Source organism: Oncorhynchus keta, chromosome 8 (genome assembly GCF_023373465.1).
Source record: "Oncorhynchus keta strain PuntledgeMale-10-30-2019 chromosome 8, Oket_V2, whole genome shotgun sequence".
Taxonomy (NCBI): domain Eukaryota; kingdom Metazoa; phylum Chordata; class Actinopteri; order Salmoniformes; family Salmonidae; genus Oncorhynchus; species Oncorhynchus keta.
Window position 1 is genome coordinate 2,929,928 of NC_068428.1, and position 27,014 is coordinate 2,956,941.

The 27,014-nt window shown below is 43.8% G+C and overlaps 2 protein-coding genes across 3 annotated transcripts in view; both read right to left on the reverse strand.

Annotated features, from left to right (window-relative positions):
- Positions 1–6,557: 6,557 nt before the first annotated feature.
- On the reverse strand, positions 6,558–19,642 carry LOC118387166 (claudin-20). Its single transcript, XM_035775344.2, has 3 exons — positions 18,854–19,642; positions 10,446–10,500; positions 6,558–9,892 (listed from the first exon to the last, which is right to left on the reverse strand). The coding sequence occupies exon 3, from the start codon at positions 9,739–9,741 to the stop codon at positions 8,800–8,802; it is 942 nt and encodes a 313-aa protein (XP_035631237.1). The 5' UTR covers positions 9,742–9,892; positions 10,446–10,500; positions 18,854–19,642; the 3' UTR covers positions 6,558–8,799.
- Positions 19,643–21,236: 1,594 nt separating this feature from the next.
- Positions 21,237–27,014, reverse strand: part of LOC118386568 (rho guanine nucleotide exchange factor TIAM2) — a 37,094-nt gene continuing 31,316 nt past the window's right edge. For both annotated transcript variants that reach the window (XM_052523367.1, XM_052523366.1), the window contains 10 exons: positions 26,789–26,992; positions 26,174–26,242; positions 25,651–25,776; positions 24,754–24,862; positions 24,420–24,599; positions 23,999–24,117; positions 23,738–23,846; positions 23,547–23,605; positions 23,260–23,435; positions 21,237–23,135 (listed from right to left, as the gene is read on the reverse strand). In XM_052523367.1, the coding sequence (XP_052379327.1) occupies positions 22,481–23,135; positions 23,260–23,435; positions 23,547–23,605; positions 23,738–23,846; positions 23,999–24,117; positions 24,420–24,599; positions 24,754–24,862; positions 25,651–25,776; positions 26,174–26,242; positions 26,789–26,992 (1,806 nt within the window). In that variant the 3' untranslated portion in view covers positions 21,237–22,480. The remainder of the gene's footprint in view (positions 23,136–23,259; positions 23,436–23,546; positions 23,606–23,737; positions 23,847–23,998; positions 24,118–24,419; positions 24,600–24,753; positions 24,863–25,650; positions 25,777–26,173; positions 26,243–26,788; positions 26,993–27,014) is intronic.

Genomic DNA, 27,014 nt, shown 5'->3' on the forward strand with positions numbered 1-27,014 from the left:
TTCCTGTAGGTTCATGCTCTACAACATCCGCAGAGTACGACCCTGCCTCACACAGGAAGCGGCGCAGGTCCTAATCCAGGCACTTGTCATCTCCCGTCTGGATTACTGCAACTCGCTGTTGGCTGGGCTCCCTGCCTGTGCCATTAAACCCCTACAACTCATCCAGAACGCCGCAGCCCGTATGGTGTTCAACCTTCCCAAGTTCTCTCACGTCACCCCGCTCCTCCGCTCTCTCCACTGGCTTCCAGTTGAAGCTCGCATCCGCTACAAGACCATGGTGCTTGCCTACGGAGCTGTGAGGGGAACGGCACCTCAGTACCTCCAGGCTCTGATCAGGCCCTACACCCAATCAAGGACACTGCGTTCATCCACCTCTGGCCTGCTCGCCTCCCTACCACTGAGGAAGTACAGTTCCCGCTCAGCCCAGTCAAAACTGTTCGCTGCTCTGGCCCCCCAATGGTGGAACAAACTCCCTCACGACGCCAGGACAGCGGAGTCAATCACCACCTTCCGGAGACACCTGAAACCCCACCTCTTTAAGGAATACCTAGGATAGGACAAAGTAATCCTTCTCACCCCCCCCCCCCTTAAAAGATTTAGATGCACTATTGTAAAGTGGCTGTTCCACTGGATGTCATAAGGTGAATGCACCAATTTGTAAGTCGCTCTGGATAAGAGCGTCTGCTAAATGACTTAAATGTAATGTAAATGATAATGGATTTGGCACAAAAGCTTATAAGGGACACCTTAAATAACCTAACATCACTTTGTCAGGCAAAGACTCAACATCAAAACTCAAAAGATCAGACAATGACTATACTATTTCACCACTCATGCTACCCTGTCTGCGAGGCACCAAACGCCGAGCATCACAAACACCTGGAATCTTCCGCTTCAATTGGTCTACTTTCACATGTACCGCTTCCCCAGTAATCACTCCTTTCATGGCACCCTTATTGCATGCATTTTCTGAATGATTTCTCTTTTTCACAAATCTCATGGGCCGTGGCTATACGGGATACAGTTTATGTCAAATTGACTTCAAATGTTGATATTTGTTTTGCATTTTTTAGCTAACCCCAACCCTTTTCCTAACCTTAACATAGTTCTGCTAGCCCGCTACATGAATTCTCCAAACCTACTGTGTAAGTTCTCCTAACCTGCTACGAAAAGTCAATTCTGACAGAAGATATAGCTTTTCTAGCCAAAATCCATTACACTTGTGGTCACTGCACTGAGGTATAATAAGAACGGATCACTGCCCGAAATGTCATTTAAGTAGGTATCTTCCGCCACCATGGTGTGCTGGTTAAGTATGACAAGGTTGCTAACCTTGCTTACCTTGTATATAACCTTGTTCCTATAGTTCAATGGTCGCTTACTTTACTTTGGCTTTCAAAATGTGACCAAACTGATCTAATATCAAACACAGTGGCCACCGTGTCATTATTTTCAGGATTTTCTGATTGAGTCATGTAGTAATCAGGAGATTTGTCTGATTGAGTCATGTAGTAATCAGGAGATTTGTCTGATTGAGTCATGTAGTAATCAGGAGATTTGTCTGATTGAGTCATGTAGTAATCAGGAGATTTGTCTGATTGAGTCATGTAGTAATCAGGAGATTTGTCTGATTGAGTCATGTAGTAATCAGGAGATTTGTCTGATTGAGTCATGTAGTAATCAGGAGATTTGTCTGATTGAGTCATGTAGTAATCAGGAGATTTGTCTGATTGAGTCATGTAGTAATCAGGAGATTTGTCTGATTGAGTCATGTAGTAATCAGGAGATTTGTCTGATCGATGCCAGAGAGGATGAGGCGAAGCCAGTATAATAGATCCTTTTTTTAAACCTTATTTTACTAGGCAAGTCAGTTAAGAACAAATTCTTTATTTTCAATGACGGCCTAGGAACAGTGGGTTAACTGCCTGTTCAGGGGCAGAACAACAGATTTGTACCTTGTCAGCTCAAGGATTTGAACTTGCAACCTTCCGGTTAGTCCAACACTCTAACCACTAGGCTACGCTGCCGCCCCACACCTTGGGTGTGTTATTGGGTGTGCAAAAAAGTGCATGCAATCAAGTAAGTCATGCCTCAATTTTGTTTTAGAGGACTGCTCAGAGAATGACAGAGAGCAATGAGAAATCAGCAGTAAACATGGCTTCAACCCACGAGTGATGCAACGGGAATCTGCAGAACACCGGTAATTCCATCTGAAGGTTTTGAGCCTCTGTGTTTTCGTGTAGCCAGGTTGGATTAACTGGAGTAGCATTTATTAGGCTATACGTGCTTGTTGTTTCCTAGGGTTTAATTTCAGGATTAAAGCCATATGTTCAAGAATGCATTGGAAATGTTATCGGTGAATTGCAAGAGTTCTTGGTGAGCAAGAATCCAAGATGTCCTCCAGTATCCCCACTAAATGGAAGTTGCTCAATTAAATGTCTTCATAAAGAACAGAAACAAAAGACACATACAAACATATTTGTGTAGTGGTGGTATAAAGTATATAGGGTATCAAGTTCTCTTATACTGAATAGATGCATTTTGATTTGAATCATATAGAATTTGCTGACTCACATGTTTTTGCTTCTTAATTCCTCCAGTTTTAGTTGGGGTCATTCAAGATACCAAATGCTTAGGAGCAAGGATTCACTACGTTGGCATCGTCATGAAATGCCCCAAGGGTGAGCAGAATCTCAATATACCACAGTGCTACAGTATGTTAAAAAATATATATTATATGCACTGCCTTGAGAATGAAATACAGACATAGTGTAGGCAGCAAGAACATCTAAGTTTTTTATATTTAAGATGTGTTTATTAACTGCTTCTTTGATACATTGCATGCATGGGCACTGCACAGTTATTGCTGTTGTCTGTCATAGTGGAACGTCCACAGAACTAGAATTCTATTTCTGTGGGAACATCAGACCTCAACAGAGAATTATCTTGACACTGTAGAGTTGTGGTGGTTGCAACTTGCAGTCCATTACCTCAATCCTGTTCACTGTGAGGATCTTTTCCATTGGGGCTTTCACTTCAATGCACTAAAACAGTTGATAATGGCTAACTGTTATTTGGTTTCACGCCTTTGCTCTTATGCAGAGCTTCCACAAAATGTACTGCTGGTGTTAAAATCTGTGTGATTGTATTCGTTTAGTAGACTTGTGAACACTAAGATGTATGGTGAAATCCCAAGGGATGTTATTGATGAATGAACTGGTGATGTCTTCTCATAGGTGTAATCATACGCTTGTCTACTTTTTGGATGTGCTCGGTGTGATTCATATGGATTGAGATATATTATTATTATTATAATAAAAAAACATTTGGGGGGGGGGGGTTAAAATGCCTAAATAATTGCTTTAATTATTATCAAAGAAAATCACAATAATACCTCTTTGGTTTCACCTAAGTATTGTTTGTAGGTGTTAGGGCTGGTAGATAATTAGAAAACAACACAGAAGAAACGTATCTAGGGGAAAAATGAAAATAAACCTTATGGCACAAAGTCAATCTAATTGGTTAATTAGATGGGCATAGCACTAAGCGAGATGAAGAACCATAAACGCTCTCTCTCTGTGTGTGTGTGTGTGTGTGTGTGTGTGTGTGTGTGTGTGTGTGTGTGTGTGTGTGTGTGTGTGTGTGTGTGTGTGTGTGTGTGTGTGTGTGTGTGTGTGTGTGTGTGTGTGTGTGTGTGTGTGACTCATGGTGCTCAGCTGTTTGTGCATTGAGCTGATTTGATGCCTGAGGGAACCCACTGTAAGAGTATGTAGATTTTCGTTTGGACAAGCCTTGACTCCCAGCAGAGCCCACCGCCTGACGAGCCTCACATCACATGCTCCCATTATCTGTAGGTGTTGGAAGTCAGAGCACGGACAGACAACAAAGAGCAATATTAAAGGGAGGGAAGAAGTTTGACAGAATCTGATGATGTGCATGTTTTCTTATGGGGGAAACTGGGGGCGTCAAGCTACTGAAACTGCTTGGAAATCAGAGGAACCTAAGATTTTAAATTGAAGTCACATCCTTTTATCTGGTTGTCAAAAAAATTAAGTATTTGCTCCCTTCACGTATAGATTTATTTCCGTTCTTGTACAGAGAAAAAGCAGCAACTTTATTTGTTTTGCCCAGTAACAGGCTTTTTGCTTTAATGAAACACACGGCCTTTTGCTTCGTTGCACTGATCCTTATGCCCATATGCACATCCATTGTGTTGAGCGAGGGAGGCAGACTAGGATGTTGCCGTCATGATGTTTTGTTAGAGTTATGTACATCCCATTCATCTTCGTTGTAGGAAGCATTGGTATGTCTGACATCTTTTACGGAACAAGTTGACAGCTTAACAATTTTTATTTATTTTTTTAGCAATTTTTTAGCAATTAACAATCCAAAACATTCTTAACCCACTGTTCCTAGTTGAAATGACTTGTGGATTGACAATCACATGGAATCATTATTTGAATAAGAACCTGATATACACAGTAAATTCACACTCATCAAAGTTATGCCCTTAATCATAATAAAGCAGACCATTCTCAAAGAGGAAAAATACATGTAAACCATATTTAATCATCAAATAGTTCATATTCCCTGTTTAAAAAGTGAAAGCACATGCATTATCAAGCATTGTTTTTAAGCATTATTCTAGAATCTAGCCTAGATATTTGTATTCCATGTTGCTAACATGAGTATCGATTGTATTGGTTCTCTGAGGCATCAAATGTACTTAGACTTTCCTCTCTGATCAGAGGCAGAATTACATTTATGAATTATTATTTTTTTTTTTTTTTTTGGGGGGGTCAGCTTTGTGAAACAAACCCTCTCAAATCAGGAAACCTTTTCCCAGTGGAGCCATTGTACTTATTTGTGTTCTCTCACATACAGGTAGGGAAAAAAGAGCATATGTCCTGACAAGTGAGGTAAACACACAATGACACAAGAAACGTACATTAAAAATTCTGGATTTTTATTGCCATGATGTCTCTTTTTCAAAACAAGAGCAACACTGCAATCTAGACCTACAATCTTAGAAAAAAATAGTTTTTTTGTCTGTCCTCAAAGGATAACCTTTTTTGGTTCCAGGTAGATTAGAACCCTCTGTGAAGGACACATGCTGTAAAGATTATTGGGTACAAGACCCTTTTAGCCTCGCAGCTAGAGAGGGAGGGAGCTAGGGGGCGAGGCAGATAGAGGAAGGACGAGAGTGCATGTGTGTGTAACTCTGTGTGTGTGTGTGTGTGTGTGTGTGTTCAGGGGGGTGTGCAGTAAATGAGTAGTGTGCATCTAGCCGTAGCGAGGCGATAATGGGAAAGCAAAGAGGATCATTATCTCCGACAGCCTGCGCTGCCATGCACTGGCGGACTTACCATTAGGCAGAAGAGGAAATTGCCTCAGGCCTCACATCATCGCTGGGCATTAAAAAATATATATATATATATATTTTTTTAAACATACTTTTTACCACCCCCCCCCATGCTCCGCTTGAGGCATAACCCCCCCCCCCAAAAAAAAACCATACCAATCAAAAATCCATCTGTTTAAGCAAGAGATGTTTTTTTTGTTGCATGGGCTGCGTCTCAATCCACCACATCCGCCACTGGTTTTAATGTCTATGATCCGACAGCCTTCCGCAACTGTGGTGGAAGATGGCCGACCTACAGCGGTGTTTGTCAAACCAGGAGACATCATGAAAATCATCTTCTCGCAAAAACATCTGTAGTGTCCGAGCAGTTTGGGCTACACACTAATATGGCCTCTATGGAAGGATGAAACTCACGAACACTATGGTGTTTTCCATTTTTGCTCTACCCCGTAAGTGTCGCGGGACTCGTCTGAAGGTAACCCGGTACCTGGCCAAAAAAGTAATGGAAAATGTTTACGGGTAATTCCACAGTAAATCTTTTTTTTTCTCTGATGTTTCTTATATCTCTCAGACATAGGACAGACACTTCAAAACATACACTGAGTGAGAGAAAAAAAATGTTTTAAGGACACCTGCTCTTCCCATGACATATTTTGACCAGGTGAATCCAGGTGAAAGCTATGAAAGTTAAATCCACTTCAATCCGTGTAGATGAAGGGGAGGAAACAGGTTAAATAAGTATTTTTAAGCCTTGAGACAATTGAGACATGGATTGTGCAACTCAATATTAGGAGCTGGGAATCGTTTTGATACTTTTTTTACGATCTGTTTTTCTATGGGGCGGCAGGGTAGCCTAGTGGTTAGAGCGGTGGACTAGTAACCGGAAGATAACCGAATAGATCAATTATCCTTGGTATGACCATGTCAACCATCTTAAAACAATTCCGTATGTTAGCTTAGTAGAAATCAAGCCTGGGCCCTTTGACTCTGGGGGGATACAAATACACATTTCTTTAGTAATAAAGACAGATGCTGCTGATAATACTGCTCTCGTCATCAAGGCAGAGGACATGTATGTGTAGCCCATGTACACAGTGCCTATAGAAAGTATACACCTCCTTGAAGTTTTTTCACATTTTGTTGCATCACAAAGTGGGATTGAAATACATTGAATTGTAAAAAAAACACATATATATATATATATATATATATGTATATATATATCAATTGATCTACACAAAATACTCCATAATGTCAAAGTGAAAAGACAATTCTACACGTTTTGTACAAAATAATCAAACTTAAATAACTCAAATATAGTCGTTGCATTCGTATTCACCCCCTTTGTTTAGGAAAAACCTTAATTAGTAGAATTTGGCTTAACAAATCACATAAATCACATAACTTATTTCACTCACTCTGTGTGAAATAATAGGGGTTGGCATGATTTTTGAATGACTACCCCGTCCTCTGTCCCCCATACATACAACATCTGTAAGGTCCCTCCGTCAAGTATTGCATTTCAAGCACAGATTAAACTACAAGGAGCAGAGAGCTTTTCGAAAGCCTCATTTAAAAAAGGCAGTGATGGGAGAAAACTTAGGATGGATCAACAACATTGTAGTGACTCCACAATAATGACCTAAATGACAGTGAAAAGAGGAATACAAATAAACAGAATAAAAAATATTGCAAAACATGCATATGTATGCAACAAAGTACTACAGTAATACTGCCAAAAAACGAGGCAAAGGAAGGAACGTTTTGGCCTAAATGCAAAACCTTATGTTTGGGGCAAATCCAACACAACACATCACTGAGTAACTGTCTCCTTATTTTCAAGCATGGTGGTGACTGCATCATGGTATGGGTATGCTTGACATCTGGGGAGTTTTTCAGGAGGAAAAGAAACGGGATGGAGCTAAGCACAGGGAAAATCAAGGAATATTAGTGTTCACATCTTATGTAATAAAAAATAAAACATTACAGAGCATTTTGTGTAGATTTTTTTTGTCAACAATTACATCCATTATAATCCGACTTTGTAACACAATCACATGTGCAGAAATCCTATGGGTTGTCATCTTTCTATAGACACTATCTGATTTTGCCTGTCATGTCATACTCTTTTTGTCCAGACAGCATCAGATACATGGGTTACATATAGTAAGACAGAGGGGCGCTGTTTTGCTCGCTCGGACGCTTTCTCTGGTGAGATCGTTTTAGCCACTTGCTAATTTAAAGGAAAGTTGGTGTGCGCACTGTGCACTTTTCGGATGCTGGAATTATTTTGGATGAACGTGCGAATGGACCCTACTAAGCGATTTGTTTGACAATCAGATGGAAACATCATGACTGGTTGTGTTCATCGCACATTAAAAGGTCATACATTTTTACAGTTAAAATTACAGGAGAGGGGCTCAGACTGGCCTCTTGCCTGGGGCCTCCAAATCACTAAGTCTGCCCTGGTGCCATGTACCTTACGCTCCTCCAAGATGGACTGGATGTGTGTGTGTGTGTGGTATTGGTGGGAATCTGAACTCCCTTTTCATTGATTTAGTCTTCTGTAATTCTCCTTTACGAACAGTTGAAGTTCTACAAACACATTTTAGGCACATGCTTTGGTAGCTTCGTTTTGGTAACTACTCTCCATTCCACTGCATTATTTAACAAGCTACAGATCATTTAACGAGCTGCATTATTTAACAAGCATGCTAAGAAGTCTGAATATCAATCAGTCTGTTTTTGTCTTTTGAAAATAGGATTGAGTATGATTATTTTAATCTCACAAGGCAAACGGGGTCTAAGAGACGCAAGCTTGCAAAAGAACATCTTCGCTTTTCAGACACAGCGACGCTACTCAATTAAACGTCTATTCCACGTTGGTTCAACGTAGTTTCATTGAAATGACATGGAAACAACGTTTATTCAACCAGTGTGTGCCCAGTGGGTAACTTACTATGCCAAAGTAATGATGTCATATTATTAGCAGCTAGTTATCATCATCAGCAATGTTTTCCCATTGAAACCCTTTGGTATGGAAAAGCCTCCGCGTCCGTTTCTAAAGGAACTTGTCACAGGATATACAGTACTGCTTGTGCATTTTTATGACACCTCTCCTCTACCCTACCCTTACCCTACCCCTGTGTCTTTCCGCCCCACCACAGCAGCAGTCAAGAAGGCATTTACCCCAGGATTCTGGATCCACAAGCTGCCTTTCTCCAAGACTTTGGGAATACCTTTACTGCTTGCGCTTGCAGTAGCAAGAGAGAAGAGATGAGAGGAGGCGATAAGGCTGTCAAAGTCATTACCTTCCTCCTTCCTCACCCTTTTTTTCTCTCTTCCACTCTCTCCCTCTCACAAAGGCAGCCAGTAGATTGGCCACAGGATTCTCCCTCCACCCCACTAACAATAGCAGGGTTTAGGGATAAAACATATTAAACATAGTCCTGCAGGCTGTAACCAGCCCGGGCGTCTTTTGGAGGGACTCTGGATGGAGAGTAGAACTGTTGCGTTCCCTTGTCTTCATGTAGAGGCTTCTCCTGTAGAGGCTCCTCCTGCTGGATTTCGTCAGCTTCGTGGGCCTCATCCTGGGGCCCTTTGTCACCCCATTGAAGCTGCTCGCGGCTTGACTGCTCATTAGGAGACGTCTGCTGTTCAAAGTCCTTCTGCCCCCGTTGCAGTTGCTCCCGCAGTATCAGGTCACGCTGGAGCTGGTCGCGCTGTATTTGCTCCTGGTTTATCTGCTGCTGCAGTAGTTTGCCAGGAAATGTGGTAGAGGTGGATGTCGACGTATAATCCAACTGCCCCTCTCTTTTCCCGGGACACGACAAACAAAAGATGACCCCACCGGCCAGCAGTAGGCCGGCAGAGACAAAGGTCACGTACACGGCCCCCCCAGGTTCGTATTTACTGCTCTCGGGTACGTTGGAGTCCAGGAAGGTAGTGATGACCTCGTTGGTGAACCAGGAAGCGGGCACCAAGCAGAGGATGCCAGCCAAGATGAAGCAACCCCCCGCCCCGATGGCCGTGTGTCCCTTTGCCCGGTGACTGCCCCCCCAGCGGGTACATTTGAGCCCCAGGGCAGCGAGACAGAGGCCAAGGCAAGCCATCATGCACGACAGAACCATTGTCGTCCGGGCGGTCTGCAGGTAGGCGGGCAGCGACAGCACGGAGTACTTCAAGGTGCAGCTGAACACGCCGGTGCTGTACCAGGTGCAGTCCATCCACAGCCCCTGCATCTGGGAGATGGCAGTCATGATGTTGGAGCCCACGTCGGCACTCACCTTCCAGTTGGGCAGCAGCGTGGCCACAGTGGCGCCCAGGACGCCCAGCAGCGCCAGGGCAAAGGCGAGGATCTGCATGGCGGAGGACGCCATCGGCGAGTTGCGAGTCTCCTCCTCTCCGGCACAGCGGCACCCTCACCTTGCGGTGGCCTGAGCCTGGCTCCTTGGCTCCGTCTCTCCCTATCGCCCTGGTGCAGGCGCGGGTCCTGACAGCAGATAATTCCTCAGTGCAGGCTCCAGTGGGCTGTGATAAAAAGCGAAATGAGAATTGAACTGAGCGAGCAAGCGTGACGATCAGACGGATGAGGCACAAGGGCTGGTAATGTGGGGAGAGGAGACTGCGCTTTGCTCTTTTTTTCTCCTTCTTTTGAGGGGAGAAGCCTGTGTGAGGGTGCTTTCTGTTTGCCTGCATTTTGACTCTGCATCCCTGGCTTTGTGTGACTAAGTTTTGTGGTGTTCATTTAAAGGCTCAATTATGTGCATTTAAAGCTGCAGTGTCCTTCCTCTGAAAGTAGGTTACTTTCTTTTTTACAGCAAGCAGCTAGTTTACGTCACTTCAGCTGTCAGGTAAATGCTGGTTCTATACAAAAATGGAATATACAATATTTCTAATTGAAACATGCATAAGCTATATCTTGTAAAATAATGTGTAATTTCTTGAATTCTTTACTCTGTCTTCTTTATGTTAGTGACGTTCTGACATTGATGCTAATGTAAATGCGTTGTTAAAGTGAATAAGTGCATAGTTTGTCTGTAATGCAGTGTTTGAGGAAAAAAACAAAAAAAACCATCCTTACCCTTTGTGTGTCTTGGACAGCGTGCCATGGTGCGTCAGTCTCTTCTCAATGTTGTCTGGGCACAAAAGAGAGAAAAAAAACATAACAATAAAATAGGGTGAGCAGCTTAGCGATTCGCACTTCCTCCTTCCATCTCCTTAGCAACAGAACATACAATTCCATCCTTTTCAGTGTCCCAATAAAAGACGTGCCAGCCACACATCCTTGTTGCCTTTGAGCTACAGCACCACTAAGGAGAACTGAGTGGTGGACTGAGAGAAATGTGGTGTGAGAGTGGTTAAAGAACTAGACTAGACTAGACTAACCTGAAGGTCAGTGATTCAGATCAAGCTAATGTCCTCTCAGCAAATGGGCAGCCTGGGAATGTGATTAAAGACCGTAATAAGCGAATATTTTTCACCACGGCATATTTGAATGTCTGACTGAAATGAGCAGTTCAAGATTTGTTGGTGTTCCTTTTAATTGGTTCAATATATCATTTCGACAGCCGAGAGTTTTGAGGTTTGATTTGACATTGGTGCTCGCTTGGTGGTGGCTTTGTGTGTTTCGTCAATCGTCACTCAGAGCACAATAGAAACCGACTGATGACAAAGACCTGCATCCCCATCCTTTTGCCCTGCAGCCGATACGAAGGTGTCGCCCTTCAAGTGACCGCATGAACTATGGCCGACTGCAATGCACAGATAAGACTGTGAACAGCCCCCTCCTTTTGTGGCGATCGAACACACACAGCAGTATCCCAACAACAGTTACACAACCTTTCCTCATAGTAATCCTATGTCTATATATTCACACACTGTGACACCAAAAAGAAAGTACCCTATCGTAGCAGCAGCTGACCAAATGAAGTGCACTGCATAGGGAATAGGATGCCATTTGGGAAGCAGAGAAATATAAATGTTCCTACCTTCTCCCCAGGCCCCTATCAGACCCCCCCACACACACACACACACTTCACTTCTCTGTCCTGTGTGGAGAGAAAGACTACATTAATTTGAAAAATAGGAAAATATCACTGGAAGAGAAGAGATCATTTGACCTTAGCCAGTCCATGTATTCCCATTAGCCCATTACATTATCTGTTCCAGACCGGTGATGGCAGGTACCGTAGCAGGGAGGGAGTGTGGAGAGTAAATGCCACTGTGATCATTACCACAGCTGTAGTCATCATTAGGAGACCCCTAGCTCTATTTATGCGCCCATCCATTCCTGAAGGGCCACAGCTCCTCTACGTCCCACCACCACCCTACTCCCAAGAACAGCAGCATCCGGAGGTGAATGACCGCAGGTGTGGGTTTTAATGGACCCCCTAGAGTCGATGTCTGCGCCCCCACGGGGAAATCGAATAAAGCATAATAAAATACCAAAAAATCCCCATAAAAATCTATCTGTTTAAGCTAGAGATGGGCTGCGTCTCAATCCACCACATCCGCCGATGTCGTCCATCTGCATCTGCGGTGAAAGGTGGCAGAGCTGCAGCGGTGTTTGTCAGACTATGAGACATCTCGAAAATCGGTCTTCTCACGATCATGTCTGTAACATCCCAACTGTTTGGCCTACAAACTATTATGACCCCTCTATGGAAGGATGACACTCTCATGAACACGATGGTGGTCCACGATCCCCACAAGCGTCACGTCTGAAGTCGGTACCGCTGAACTGCCAACTTCTGTCTGTAGTGTCCGACTCTCGCAAGTCCGTACGGGAGTCTCAGCGATGGGACAAAACTGAAACTACCAATTTGAATATCACGAAAATTGGGGCAAAAAAAGGGGTAAACAAATAAATCGACAAAATAAAATAAACTTTTATGAAAGTAGTTTAGTGTTTAAAAAAGGGGATAAATATGTGTACAATATACAGTTGATGTCGGAGGTTTACATACACTTAGGTTGGAGTCATTAAAACTTGTTTTTCAACCACTCCACTAATTTCTTGTTAACAAACTACAGTTTTGGCAAGTCAGTTAGGACATCTACTTTGTGCATGACACAAGTAATATTTCCAACAATTGTTTACAGACAGATTATTATCAGGAGGAATGGGCCAAAATTTACCCAACTCACTGTGGGAAGCTTGTGGAAGGCTATCCGAAATGTTTGACCCAATTTAAAGGCAACGCTACCAAATACTAATTGAGTGTATGTAAACTTCTGACCCACTGGGAATGTGATGAAAGAAATAAAAGCTGAAATAAATCATTCTCTCTACTATTATTCTGACATTTCACATTCTTAAAATAAAGTGGTGATCCAAACTGATCTAAGACGAGTAATTTTTTTTAACTAGGATTAAATGTCAGGAATTGTGAAAAACGGAGTTTAAATGTAAATCTTTCTTATATCTCTCAGATATAGGACAGACACTTCAAAACAAACTTCCTTTCAATATAATTTTTGGACAATTTGTTTTTCCATGTATGAATAATATCTGCAATGTGTTTCTATAGGCTAATAGCAGTAAGGCCAAATTCAATGTTTCATCATATATATATATATATATATATTTTTTTTTTTTGGGGGGGTACCTAAATGAGTCCTAAAATTCTAAATCAAATAGCTAGATCATCCTTGGTATGAGCATCTTAAAACAATTCCATAGGTTAGCTTAGTAGAACCCTCCCTCCCTCCCGCCCCCCCGGCTTAGACTCTGGTTGGAGGACCAACTTTGGGCCTCCTGCCTCAAACAGAAAGTCACATTGAAGTCATTAAAATTGTAGAATTGTAACCTTTGTGTTTGTGTGTGTGTGTGTGTGTGTGTGTGTGTGTGTGTGTGTGTGTGTGTGTGTGTGTGTGTGTGTGTGTGTGTGTGTGTGTGTGTGTGTGTGTGTGTGTGTGTGTGTGTGTGTGAGAGAGATGTGAGAGGACATGGCAGGCTATTAAAAGCATGCAATTCCATATATTTATCCCTTCTCCTTCCGGGCACCGAAGTTGGGCTTGATACAGAGCCTGTCTACAGAAAGTCAAAGGAAGAACAGTCGTGAATTTTACATGCTGCATGCATCGCTCTACTACTGTGTGCCATATTCCTTTGTACAAAAACTATATGGTCTTTTTACTACCCAAATATGGTCATGTCATGAATGGAAAAAAGCAATAAAGAGCTCTTTAATACCTGACCATGTAATGTTTTGTCATCATTATTTACATGAATATTACTGGTACTCTTGGGAATTACTTCTAGCCTGTTGTCTTATTATTGCACATGACATGAGTCAATGAGACTGGAAAGAAATGCATTTCTCAAAAATACAGACTTGGATTTGGAGTTGTCATCTAAAATGTGTTTCTTCCCAAGGCAGTATACTGTATGGAATTCTCCTCCATTATGTTGCCAAGAGTTTACTAAGTAAACTAAGTACGCAGGCAGGCAAGGTCATGCAGTTTCCCAAGAGTAACTCTAAGGAGAGTAACTCTAAGTAAACATCTACTAACGCAACACCGCTACAAGGTGAACAGAACGTTCGTATTAATATTATGTGATATCTGTGGTTAATAGGATATTTTTAATAAACTCCTTTTGATAGATATTGACTATATGAGCAGACTATAAAGTCCTTTACCAGCCTAGCCCTTTGAGTGTGTAGTGTAGTGTATTTGATGCATGTTTAGCCTGGGCTGCGAGGGGAGCGTGGGAAGAGGAGGGCTGAATCCCAAATGGCACCCTATTCACTTTATAGTGCACTGCCTTTGACCAGAACTCTGGTCAAAAGTAGTGCACTAGAAAGTGAGTAGGGTGTAATTTGGGACACAGAGGAGGAGGGAGATGGGAACCAAGGCAACTCTCAGTAGAGTAGTGTTATTCTAGGTCTATTGCATGGCCTCCACTAAGTGGAGAAGTAGCTGCTGATGTGTAGGCTAGTTTTCGAAAGGAACATTCTACTACTCCTTGTTTACTTTTCCCTCCCATCATTCCTATGGGACAGTAGTAATGTGTTGTACTGAGGAGATGTTGTTAGGGATGGATGAAAATGTACAGAATGGGGCCTCCCGAGTGGCGCAGCGATCTAAGGCACTTCATCGTAGTGCTTGAGGCATCACTACAGACTGAGTTCGATCCCAGCCTGTGTCGCAGCCGGCCGAGACCGGGAGACCCATTTGGCCCAGCGTCGTCCGGGTTAGGGAAGGTCTGGCTGGCCAGGATGTCCTTGTCCCATCGTGCTCTAGCGACTCCTTGTGGCAGGCCGGGCGCATGCACGCTGACTCCAGTTGCCAGTTGTACGGTGTTTCCTCCGACACATTGGTGCTTCTGGGTTAAGCGAGCAGTGCGGCTTGGCAGGGTCGTGTATCAGAGGACGCATGGCTCTTGTCTTTCTGCATCAGTGTTCTAGAGTAAGTTTGTTTTAGGCTATCGATGTGTCCGATGCCGCCCTTCATCTCTGATTCTCTGATTCTGCAGTGTGGTCTCAATGAAATGATCCAATGATGAAATGATCCATAAATCTTGAAGCAGCATCGCGTTTCCCAATCAATGTGAAATGGACAGCTCACGGCGCTGAAAGTAGGCAAGTTTGAATAGGCATAATACATTAAAACCGTCTTCATTTTAATTCAACTGTACTAAACAACCAGAGGGTTTTGTCTTGGAGCCTACATGTATTTCTTCTTATTTAAGATGGGCCTACCTGTTTAACAGATGATGTTAGGCCATAGGCTGAAATATCCATAGGTTTGTTGTTGATTTCCTCCATCCACCATCCACCCTTTAAACAGGCTACCTCTGTGTCAGTGAAGGGATGTTAAGTTAAAACCATCAAATTGAGGCAGTATGCGGGGGGGGGGTATGCCACCTTTTATTGAAAGAAATGGCAAAAAGCACAGCCCTACCCCTTGTTTGCTTAAGATTTTGAAGCAAAGAAAACATCCGATTATATAATAAAATGTATAATAGTTGGATTTTTGCACAATCTGATTGGGTGGGCCTGGCTCCCCAGTGGGTGGGCCTGTATAGACATGCCTACACCCCCTGTTATAACAGTACATCGACGGGACAGTAGTGGATAGGGTAGAAAGTTATAAGTTCCTCGGCGTACACATCACGGACCAACTGAATTGGTCCACCCACACACACAGCGTGGTGAAGAAGGCGCAGCAGCGCCTCTTCAACCTCAGGAGGCTGAAGAAATTCAGCTTGTCACCAAAAGCACTCACAAACCTTTACAGATGCACAATCGAGAGCATCCTGTCGGGCTGTATCACCGCCTGGTACGGCAACTGCTCCGCCCACAACCGTAAGGCTCTCCAGAGGGTAGTGAGGTCTGCACAATGCATCACCGGGAGACTGAAAAACAGCTTCTATCTCAAGGCCATCAGACTGTTAAACAGCCACATTGAGTGGCTGCTGCCAACATACTGTCTCAACTCCAGCCACTTTAATAATGGAAAATTGATGTAAAAAATATATCACTAGCCACTTTAAACAATGCCACTTAATATAATGTTTACATACCCTACATTACTCATCTCATATGTATATACTGTCCTCGATACCATCTACTGCATCTTGCCTATGCCTTTCTGTACCATCACTCATTCATATATCTTTATGTACATATTCTTCATTCCTTTACACTTGTGTGTATAAGGTAGTTGTTGTGGAATTGTTAGGTTAGATTACTCGTTGGTTATTACTGCATTGTCGGAACTAGAAGCACAAGCATTTCACTACATCTGCTAACCATGTGTATGTAACAAATAACATTTGATTTGATTTACTTTGGTCCACAATGCTGTATTCTATGAACAAGCTATAAAATACCAGAGAAATACGTTGCTCCGATACATATGGGAATATCATTGTTTAGTTTATTTGACATTCAGAGGCTGAGCTACAACCTTCTACAGCCGAGGAGACAAAAAATACACTTGGGAAGTTATCTAATTCTGTCACTATCAATTGATTAAGCTATTCCCTTTCTGTACAATAGAAGATATTTAAACCCAAGACAGCTTTTAGGGAAACACTTGTGACCTTCTCTCGTTGGGTTAAGCCACGGAAGAAGAGTAGGCAGCATTTGAAGCGTACATTTCTCTGCCTACTCAGGCCTGCCCAGACAAACTTTTGAAAGTACCATGCTCAGATTCCTAATGTATAATGTCCCAGATGTAATTATTTGCGAACAGGGACCATTTCGTTGGAAACAAGACATGCCGATTTGGCATCGGAGAAATATGATAAGATGAACACATAGGCCTATCTCTCTGTCTTTTCTTAGCCTGTAATTTCGGTAATTTGTGTGGTAGTTTCTGCTAATATGTCAAATGTTATAGATTTTCATGAAATGTTTATAAAAGTAAACATTTTCTCGGACCTGCAAGTACGATGATACATTCATGCAATGCTTTTACTATAAAGGAGTTTTCCCCACCCTCTACTCTTGTCCATGGTGGTCTGCAAATCCTTAACCATCTGGCCCACAGCCCTGTGCGCTATCAAAAGGATTGTGTTGCCATATAATGCTTGCAGGACGAAGAACAGTTTCTAAAACTGCATACAGTATCTAAGGTTCTGGTCTATACTAGGAGTGAGGCAAAATGGTAGACATGTTCTCTGCTATCCACTTTGTTTGAATTATTACTTTGGGTACAGAGGAGGGTCACTCGGTTTGTTTCAAGCTTTCTGTGTTAATGTAAATATATATATTGCTGACAGGAGGGCCATCCATTTTCTCCATGCAACCCTTATTATAAATAATGTTCACTTCCTTATTGCTCTTCCCAATATTTCTCTTTACTGTGTACTCATCTAAGATTCAAAATGTTTAATGATGGAGGATGAGCATAACTGAGGACTATGGTTTGGCAGAGACAGACTGTTGGCAGTTATTCTGTTGGCACTTCCGAAGAGGAATACAAATTCAAAGCCAGAGGTACACTTCTGTAATGATGGTGTAGAAGGGGGCCCTACCCAGAATTCTTTTAAAATTAAAATAAATATTATTCATGTGAAATGGCAAGCACGATTCCAAACATTTTCATTGCCTGTTTGTTTGAAGTCTTTTTACATTTTTTAATTTAAGAAATGTTGAAATTGGTCACAGCCAAATCATTTTTATAGGCTTGTCATGAAGATACTGCAACGTCTAGTCTGGTATTAATGACAGGTTTCTGTTCTGCTTGCTGTTCTCTCTTTAAAGCCTTGTTCATTACAAGCACATAAAAAAAACCGCGTTGAGCTCATTCAGCAAATGTATTTCCAAAGGGAAAAGTTAGGAGCAGGAGACTAACAAAGACCTATTGAACTATTTTAGCTAAGAGACAAATGCAAGAAACATATTTTCTTCTTAGATATCCCTTTATGTGCAGGCCCTATGGTCTGGTGGTCTAGGCACATGTATGCAACCCTGGAGACTGGGATTCAATACCTGTCTCCAACCTTCCTAATCTATCTCCCCTGCTGTTTCTGATCTAAAATGCCCTAAAAAATATATATTATTAGAAATCCCTTTATGATTACTGAATTTACTGATGTTTGCTGGGATGACAAGCTGTCCAGCAATGAGAAATATTGCATTGGAGTGCTGTTCTAATATTCATTTGCGATACTAGGCTATTTGTTGCTTTTTCCATTTTCATTGCTAAACTACCCCCAGTCTCAGATGAAGTAGGAATAGCAAAACTCCTCAGCAAGAGAAGGGGGAAAAGGTAACTTCTTATGTAATAAGGATGAACTAAAGGCATTAAGCCTTATCACCCTATCGCAGTAGACAGAACACCAGGTGAAATGGGATATCTGAGTTGAGAATTCATTCCATAGACTGAAATATTTGAGTATGACCAGAAGCAACCCTCCCAAAATCATCAAACAGACAGGAATATAAACCACCTATTTACTCCCACAGTCAAGAGGCAATGCCCTCACTATTACCTGCCAGCAGTTGAGTTGACGTTGTGTTTTATCACCAGTGAGGCATCACCGTGAAATTATTAACGGCAGCTTCCTAAGGTAACTGACTGTTTTTGCACAGCATGTACAATCAATGTGGATGGTTAAATAACTAGGCGTTTAGAAATTCTATTCTCGCTGAAAAATGTCATTCGTTGCCATGACATCGGAGTAATGGAATGATGAGGGGAAAAGATGGAACCCATTTCCGGCTACCTGATTGGACAAGCCATAATAAGGACGGTACATGAGCTGCGATGGAAAGTGCAAATAAACAAGCTGTCGACAAAGTTATTAGAACGAGGATCGTGTAAATCTATCGGGTGTTACTCGACATGTCCAAGTTGCAAACAGATGTGATCGTGTACACAAACTGTCCCCCATAGACATATCTCAGTACAACTGTAGATTACTGTCGCTTAGATGTGGTCCATGTTATCTAACGGAAGTCTACCGATATGGCGTTGTAATCAGTCTCGCATGACGAGAGAAGAAAGAAGGAAACACTTGCTACACACACTTACCGCTATTCTATCCATCCAGTGGTCATCCAGTCGCACAACTCACAATGGAACGTTTCTCCCGTGTCTGAGAGATTTGCAGACACACACGTGCATGTGAGTATGTCAGGTCAGCGAGTGCTAGTTGAGTTTTGAACAAAGAAAAAAATATCCTGAGTTGCTGAATTTCCTCTCTTCACTTCAGTTTGCTCCTCAATTCATGCACCTCGGCGAGGTAGCAGCAGAGTTCCCTTCCCTTTGCACTGTAGGTCCAGGAGGCCCCAGGAGGATCCCAGGAGGATCCCAGTCATATCATGGATGAATGGCAGGAGGCAGGAGTCGGCTGATCCACTGATGGCTGAAGAGACCCAGCTGTGTTGGAGCCAGAGAGCAGAGCACACCTGCCTGCCTGTCTGTGGGTCTTCCGCTGCAGTCTTTGTGGAACGGCAATCCCCCTCTATTGGTCTGGGCAGAGAAAAGAACACGAGGCTGGCAGACAAGAGAATCTAGTGGTACTGTAGTGGGCAGGCAGAGGGAGTTTTGAGAGGAGAAAGTGGAGGAGGTGGTGGACCAGGCACTGCCTTCAACAGTTTGTCTGTTCAGAGGAGCTGCTGACAGTGGGCTGTGGTATCTGTGGAGCCCAGCCTCCAGTCCTCCTGCACTCTGCCCCCAGAGATAGATCTAAATTCAGCCATTCCCCATTCCTCTGTCATCTACTCCTTCTTTAATCCACCCACTGCCGAGACCAGCATTTACTTCTTTTCCAACACAGCTTCTCTTCCAAGGCCTTTTTCTTGTGAAGAGTAAGCAGTAGGCACGCTGAAGTGTGTTTCCTCTCTCCTCAAGGCTGTCAGGCGGCAGTGTGGCAGTATGTTCAGTGGTGGAGGCTCATGTTGAATTTATGTGTGTGTGTGTGTGTGTGTGTGTGTGTGTGTGTGTGTGTGTGTGTGTGTGTGTGTGTGTGTGTGTGTGTGTGTGTGTCTGTGTGTGTGTGTGTGTGTGTGTGTGTGTGTGTGTGTGTGTGTGTGTGTGTGTGTGTGTGTGTGTGTGTGTGTGTGAAGTAGGCTGTGTTTATGGTCCTTCACAAAAGGTGTTACTGTGGCAACAGGAACTGAACCGGCTTGCCATCACACACAGCCTCCTGTTTTCCCTTTAAAGCAATCTGTTACACACATACCTTAAACCTCTCCATCTCCTGAGTGTGTGTCTTTGTTTCGTGTGTGTGGTCTCCATCTCTCTGTGTGTGTGTGTGTGTGTGTGTGTGTGTGTGTGTGTGTGTGTGTGTGTGTGTGTGTGTGTGTGTGTGTGTGTGTGTGTGTGTGTGTGTGTGTGTGTGTGTGTGTGTGTGTGTGTGTGTGTGTGTGTGTGTGTGTCTATTCTCCTGTCTGTCTATCTGTCCGCATGTCTGTCTGTCTTTTGTGTCTGGGCCAGGAAGGCTGTGTCTCATCCTTCAGATCCAAGACTGTAGCTAAAAGTGACCAAGGACATTCCCCCCTTAGAGAGCTGCACCAACTGAGAGGAAAATACATCTCCTTCCCTTCTAATTTCTACTACTCCCTCCATTCCTCCATTTTATGTGACGGAGACTGGCTTAACGCCCTTACACCTGATTAACGTTGTCCACAGACCTGTGAACCAAAAGACCTGGAAAGCGGGCCAGCAATTATGACTCGTTGTGTTGGTGCTGATAAGACTGGATAAAAAAAAGATTTCTCCCTGCGCCAGCTAGCTACAGTGTCTGTATTCACCAGAGCCTCAACTCCACTGTCTGAAGGAGGAACAATCTGTGTGTCACACACACGCACACACACGCACATATGCACGCACGCACACACACACACACGCACGCACGCACGCACACACACACACACACACACACACACACACACACACACACACACACACACACACACACACACACACACACACACACACTGAGGCTCGGGTAAAGGATGCTGCAGCTACACTGATGTGGTGTGGTTGTTGTGGCTAGCTCTGGCCCATGGCCCCACAGTCTCTGTGGTGTGGCTGTGGTTGTTGTGGCTAGCTCTGGTCCAGGGCTCCAAAGTCTAATTTTGGGCTCTACCTCCCTCTAGCTAATGGATGGAGCAGCAGGAGGAAGAAAGAAAGTGTATGAATATTTTGCATCTTTCTTTACGCTCTTCTTCTGTACCCCTCAGAGTTTCTAATGCATTCTCTCATCCAGTATATATTAGTGCCGTAGCAAACCGTATCAAAACATTTTGCAACAAAAAGGAGTTTCTTATTGGTCAAGGTCAGGTCGGTGCGCCCCGTTTCAGTCAGTTTTCTTCCATTTGGTGTCTAGTGGATAAGACCTTGATTATCCAATAACCTACAGTAATTACAAAGCATCTATCTATCAATCAGAACAACTCCACTGTTAGCCTGTTTTTTAAATGTATTTTTTTATTAAATATTACATCATTTAACTTTACCTGTACAATGTCATGTATATGAAAATAATATTCATTATTAGAGAATAAATTACAATTCAGCTAAATTGGAATAATGATAACAAACATTTCAACAATTTGTGACCTTTGAACCTTATAGTCCCACCTGACATTTTGGTCAAACAATGTGTTATTCACACGGAGTTGCTCTTTAGGTGGTCCTTTACATGTGAGATATGTCCCGATTTTGTTTAAAGTCATTTTACGCTGAAAAAAAACAAAAAAACAACTCTATCAGAAAGCACTATCTGCACAAACACCTTTTAACTCGGTGCTATAAGGTTCTATCTGCGATCCAATCACACAATCCTGGGTTGTCAATCAAAAATGATTGTACGCAAGGTGATAGACTAGCGTATATATATATATAAAATATGAAAGAAGAATTCGCTACACAACAGTTCTGAGATCTGGGATAGGAAAATGTTGACGTTCAATTATCTCAGAACTGAGCTTTGTGCAGAGAGAACCGTGTAGTCCCAGGGTCTTGAATTCCTCAAGTTGATACATCAAATCACTTCAAATACGAAAGAGCTTGAAAAGGGACTTTGCTTTACCTTAATAAGATAAATGAAATAGAAATGTGACACTTAATCCTAGTTTTTCTGTGGATATTAATAACATGTGAACAACAGAATATAGAGATACATATAAATAGGAACAGGTTCAAATAAAATACTCATATCAGATGTTTTTTTATCAAGCAATTCCAGTCTTGAACTAACAACTGCTTTTGTCAAAAAAAGCCATGACAATAGAAAGCTACTCGCGATTGAGATACTGCATTATATTTACAAACCAGATGAATTCGAGAGAAGAAAAAGAAGGTGAAAGGAACGCTATTGAACGTAGGCAACTGTGTTTATAGCTTATAGAGTGCGGAAAAACATAGGGACAGACCGGAGAGTCCCACGGGCAACCATTTACTGTGACGGTGTGGAACTGTGGGACCTTCAGGCCTTCGCTCTTCTAGGAGCTAAAAGGATCCAGTCAAGTCAAGTAACTGATCAGAGCTCAGTTCTTCAGTCAAAGCCTACTCAGCAGAGTCAGAGTAAGCACATTAAAGACATTCATCCTCTCGTCCATAGCAACTTTGACCAGGCTCTAATGTAGTCAGTGTGATACGATCCTAGGCAGGTGTTCATCAGCTCTCTGGGGTGAAGTTTCCCCGAGGCCACTATAGCGTTGGAATGGCAGCCTTCTGAATTCCCATGACCGTATCGTAGAAGCAGTCCTCGTTGACCACAGAGTTCAGGCTCTGCACACTGAAGTCCCTCCCTAGTAGGGCGTTGAAGTCCACACCCTGGGAGTCATTATCCTGCGTCCTCTGGCCCCCCTGCAGACTGCTCACCCTCTTCTGGACAGCAGGGTGGGGCTGTGGGACCCCCTGTATGAGATGCTCCTGCTGGGTCCCCGTGCTCCTCGGCCCGGCCTCTTCTGTGAAGTTGAGTCTCTGGAGCTGGGCTTCCAGGGTGCTGGTCAGGGAGCACAGCCAGGCCCTCTTGCCCAGTGTGGTGCCTTCCAGGCTGGGGAGGCCCGTGGAGGAGCGGCTGGGGAGCTGGGGCTCCGTGTGGGTTTCTCCTGGACCAGTGTAGGGGCCACCGCTGGACACACTGCTGTCGTCTGAGTGGTGCTGGTGGCCTGCAGTCCTCCCGGCCTCTGATTGGCGCTGTTGTCTTCTCCTCCTTGAGCCGTCTCTGACAGGTGCAGGCTGGGTCCTGCGGAGGGAGCCTAGGTGCTCTCTAGAACCCCTCTCTGGTAGGAGAGGCCTCCGGGTGCAGTCTCGAAGGGAGCGAAGCGCTTTCACCACACTGGCCTTATTCTCCAAACCACTGGAAAAGACGCATATATGAGATCAAGTCAACTAGGCCATGTTAATTCAAATGTGTATATATTTTTTGTTCTCATGATTGATAAAACATCCATTATCGCTGTCATTTTCATGTAATCTCTCACCTGCTGCAGAGCTGGAATACAGTCTCTGGTCTCCCCTCAACCTGAGATTTGGTGTGGACCAGCTCCCAGACACAAGGGTTCTCTGCTCCTGCTGTGTTCCCCGGGCGGACCTGCACTGCCGACACTGGGATGAGCCAGCGGAACTTGAAGGGGTCCAGGTCGGAGCGTGACGTGGTCTGTAGCATACAAAGAAACCTAAATGTACTCACGCTTCAGAACTTGTGTGATATCCATTGTAATAACGTAAAGCTATCGGAAGACGTGCGTTTGAGCACAGTGAGACTCACCATCCTCTTCCTCATCTTGCTGCTCTCACGGTACACCAGGATCACTGCTCTCTTGAAAACTGAGGACAGAGGCAGGAGCAACTCGATTTGAGTCCGACAGTTCTGGATTGTTGTAATAAAGATGAAAATATTGACATCATCCTGTCAAGTAATTCGGATTTCAACTCGTCATTGGAAAAAGCCCCACTCACCGAACACTGTCAGTTCAGGGTCTTTCCTCATGCGACACAGGGAGGGGAGAGGGTTGAGCCACTTTAAAGAGGAGTGGATGAGGAACTCCCCCATGGAGATCTCTGTCACCTGGAGAAGAGAGAGGAGGACACTTAGTGAACTCACTCTACAATGAGTACATTCATATCGTTCATACAATTATTTGAAAGGACAGAATCAAATATTCATATTATTGTAGTTTCATTTGCCAGTTATGTGTGGTGGTGATTACTGTACTGTACCTCTTTCTCAGGGCCACTTTGCTCTGCCACCAGTTGGTCAAAAACAGTGCCGTAGTCCTCGTAGATCTTCTGCATCTCATTGATGTGGCTGGCCACCTTCTCCATGGCTCTCAGGGCCTCTGATGGATGGAGACAGGTAGACACACAGAGATGTGCACGTCAAGAGAGCTCACCCCTAACACATCAGACAAACCTGGAAAGGCTGCTGTCTCTGGGTCTTATGGTTTGTGTGTGTGTGTGTGTGTGTGTGTGTGTGTGTGTGTGTGTGTGTGTGTGTGTGTGTGTGTGTGTGTGTGTGTGTGTGTGTGTGTGTGTGTGTGTGTGTGTGTGTGTGTGTGTGTGTGTGTGTGTGTGTGTACGTACATGTCCCCGTGTGTGTCTATGCGGGCTCACACATAAGCCATGACATTTGTAGTCCTACCTGTGAGGTGGCTGTGCTCCTCGCTTTCGGGGTCAGTGAGGGAGACCAGCTCACGGAGCAGCAGGGGGTACTTGAGCACCCTCTGGACTGGCTTAATGAGGTACGACTCCAGGGTGGAAGAGTGCTGCTTGGTGGGGTTCCTTGCTTCCAGGAACTCCTTGAAAGCCCGGTCCGTCTTTGCTGTAAACAGGAAATGAGGACTTTGATGAGCAGGCTTTGATTCAGGCATTGATTGGCTGCCTTTTGCACTGGCTTTTCAGATGGCATTTAATGATTAACTGAGCAGGGATTAACTGAGCAGGTCTACTGTACATAAGGTAGGCATCACCCTTACCTCGTTCCAGAACCTTCTGGACTTTGATGTGGTTGGCACAGAAGCCGCTGTAGAGCTTGAAGTGGTCGGCATAGTAGAGGAAGGAGCCGCCCAGCGAGAAGAGAAGTTTCTGGATGCAGAGAGAGAGAAAGAGAGAATGCTTGCTATTCACTTCCTGTGACCATCAAATAGGCCTACCGCTGACTAACACTGCAGTCAGTAGGTTAAGTAACATCCTGTTGATAAAGCTTGAAGATTTTCCACTAGACCTCGAGGCCGCATCCCAAATTAAACCCTATTCCCTATAAAGGACACTACTTTTTGACCACAGCCGTGAGCATACAAAACATTAGGAACACCAGCTCTATCCATGACAGACTGACCAGGTGAATACAGGTGAAAGCTATGATTCCTTATTGTTGTCACGTGTTAAATCCACTTCAATCAGTGTAGATGAAGGGCAGGAGACAGGTTAAAGGAGGATTTTCAAGCCTTGAGACAATTTGAGACATGGATTGCGTATGCATGCCATTCAGAGGGTGAATGGGTAAGACAAAATATTTAAGTGCGTTTGAACGGGGTATAGGCACAAGAACTGCAACGCTGCTTTTTCTTCAGGCTCAACAGATTCCTGTGTGTGTCAAGAATGGTCCACCACCCAAAGGACATCCAGCCAACTTGGGTAGTAAAGTTGGACATCCAGCCAACTTACTACCCAACTGTGGGAAGCATTGGAGGCAACATGGGCCAGCATTCGTGTTGAACGCTTTCGACACCTTGTAGAGTCCATGCGCCAACGAATTGAGGCTGTTCTGAGGGCAAAAGTGGGAGGGTGCAACTGAATATTAGGAAGGTGTTCTTAATGTTTTATACACTGCGTAAATGTAATAATGTGCCCCAAACTCATGGGGACTCTACCTTGAACTGTTCCGGGGTCTCCAGAGAGCTGAAGTTGGGCGAGGAGGCGATGCGCTCCTCCAGGGTGTGTAGGAACACTCTCTGGAAGTCCAGCATCTCAGGTAGACTGCCAAACAGAGACTCCATCTAGTGGAGGGCGGAGAGAACAGCAGTTAGAAACGACCCATTTCTTTATTTTTAGAAAACCTTTTTTGGCACTTATAAATATTATTTTTTTTACGGTGAATAGCAAATTCAAATGCCCAAAAAGTACAGGATAGAAGACGGGAAGAGGTTTACAGCCAATGTAGCGGATGTAGCGGAGGTGGTTGGGAACCACGCTCATGTGATGGTTAGCATTGTCTGAGATCTGACCACTTTTTATTCCCTGAGACCCCGGGTCCAACCCTGGTCAGTCACACGAACATACAGCTTACTAACGAGCCATAATGAAATGTTATTGTATTTAACATGGTTAGACAGGTCAAAATACATTTAGACATCTACACGTATGCCTTTCCATAGTGCCCCCGTCGTGCTCTACCTCGTCATGGCTGAGGAAGGTCTCGCTCTGTAGAGGGGTCAGGTAAATGTCAAACAGACAGCCCAGGTCCTAAGGGACAGACAGGGGGAAACGTCATTAGACTGTGACATCATCACTATCATCTCTATTACACCGTCGCCGTCAGAGAAATCATCATTCTCCTCAGCCTGACACGTGGACGTTAGAGTAGCAGGTGGTAAGCACACGTTACACTAAATGCTACGAGAGATCCTTAATAAAGAGGCACTTAAGAGACCATTCATTACCATTAATAAAGAGAGACCATCAATTTGACATCCCCGGAGAGGACAGTTCAGCACTCTCTTAGATGAGGCAGCAGAATGTGAGTGATCATGACCCGTATTCATAAAGTGTCTCAGAGCACGATTGCTGATATAAAATCAGATCCGCTCTGTCCATTCATTACCATTTCAAATGCAAAACTGATCCGAGATCAGCACTCCTACTCTGAGACGCTTTGACGATGATAATGTATTTTAAATGATTTAACAAATAATTGTACAAATGACAGCAACACGCTGAATTACAAGTACAATTTACAATGACATTATGAAACATGACAAAAAAAAAACATGAATATGGCCAGGTATGTACCTTGACGTAGGACTTCTCTGTGTCTACCAGTTCCTGTATGACCTTACAGAGCCTCTCAGAGATAGACATGTGTCTGGGGCAGGGGGGCTTCTGGACCTGTGGCCCGAGGGGCTCCATGGAATAGGGGTTTCTCTGGCCCTCGACCACCACCGCCCCACGGCCCTCTGGGAAGGTCTGGTACAGCGAGCACACCGTCTCCACATTCTGAAGGAAACAGAAGAGAGAT

Excerpts from the sequence above, each read along its gene's own strand:
- LOC118387166 (XM_035775344.2), bottom strand. The coding sequence starts at position 9,741 with ATGGCGTCCTCCGCCATGCAGATCCTCGCCTTTGCCCTGGCGCTGCTG.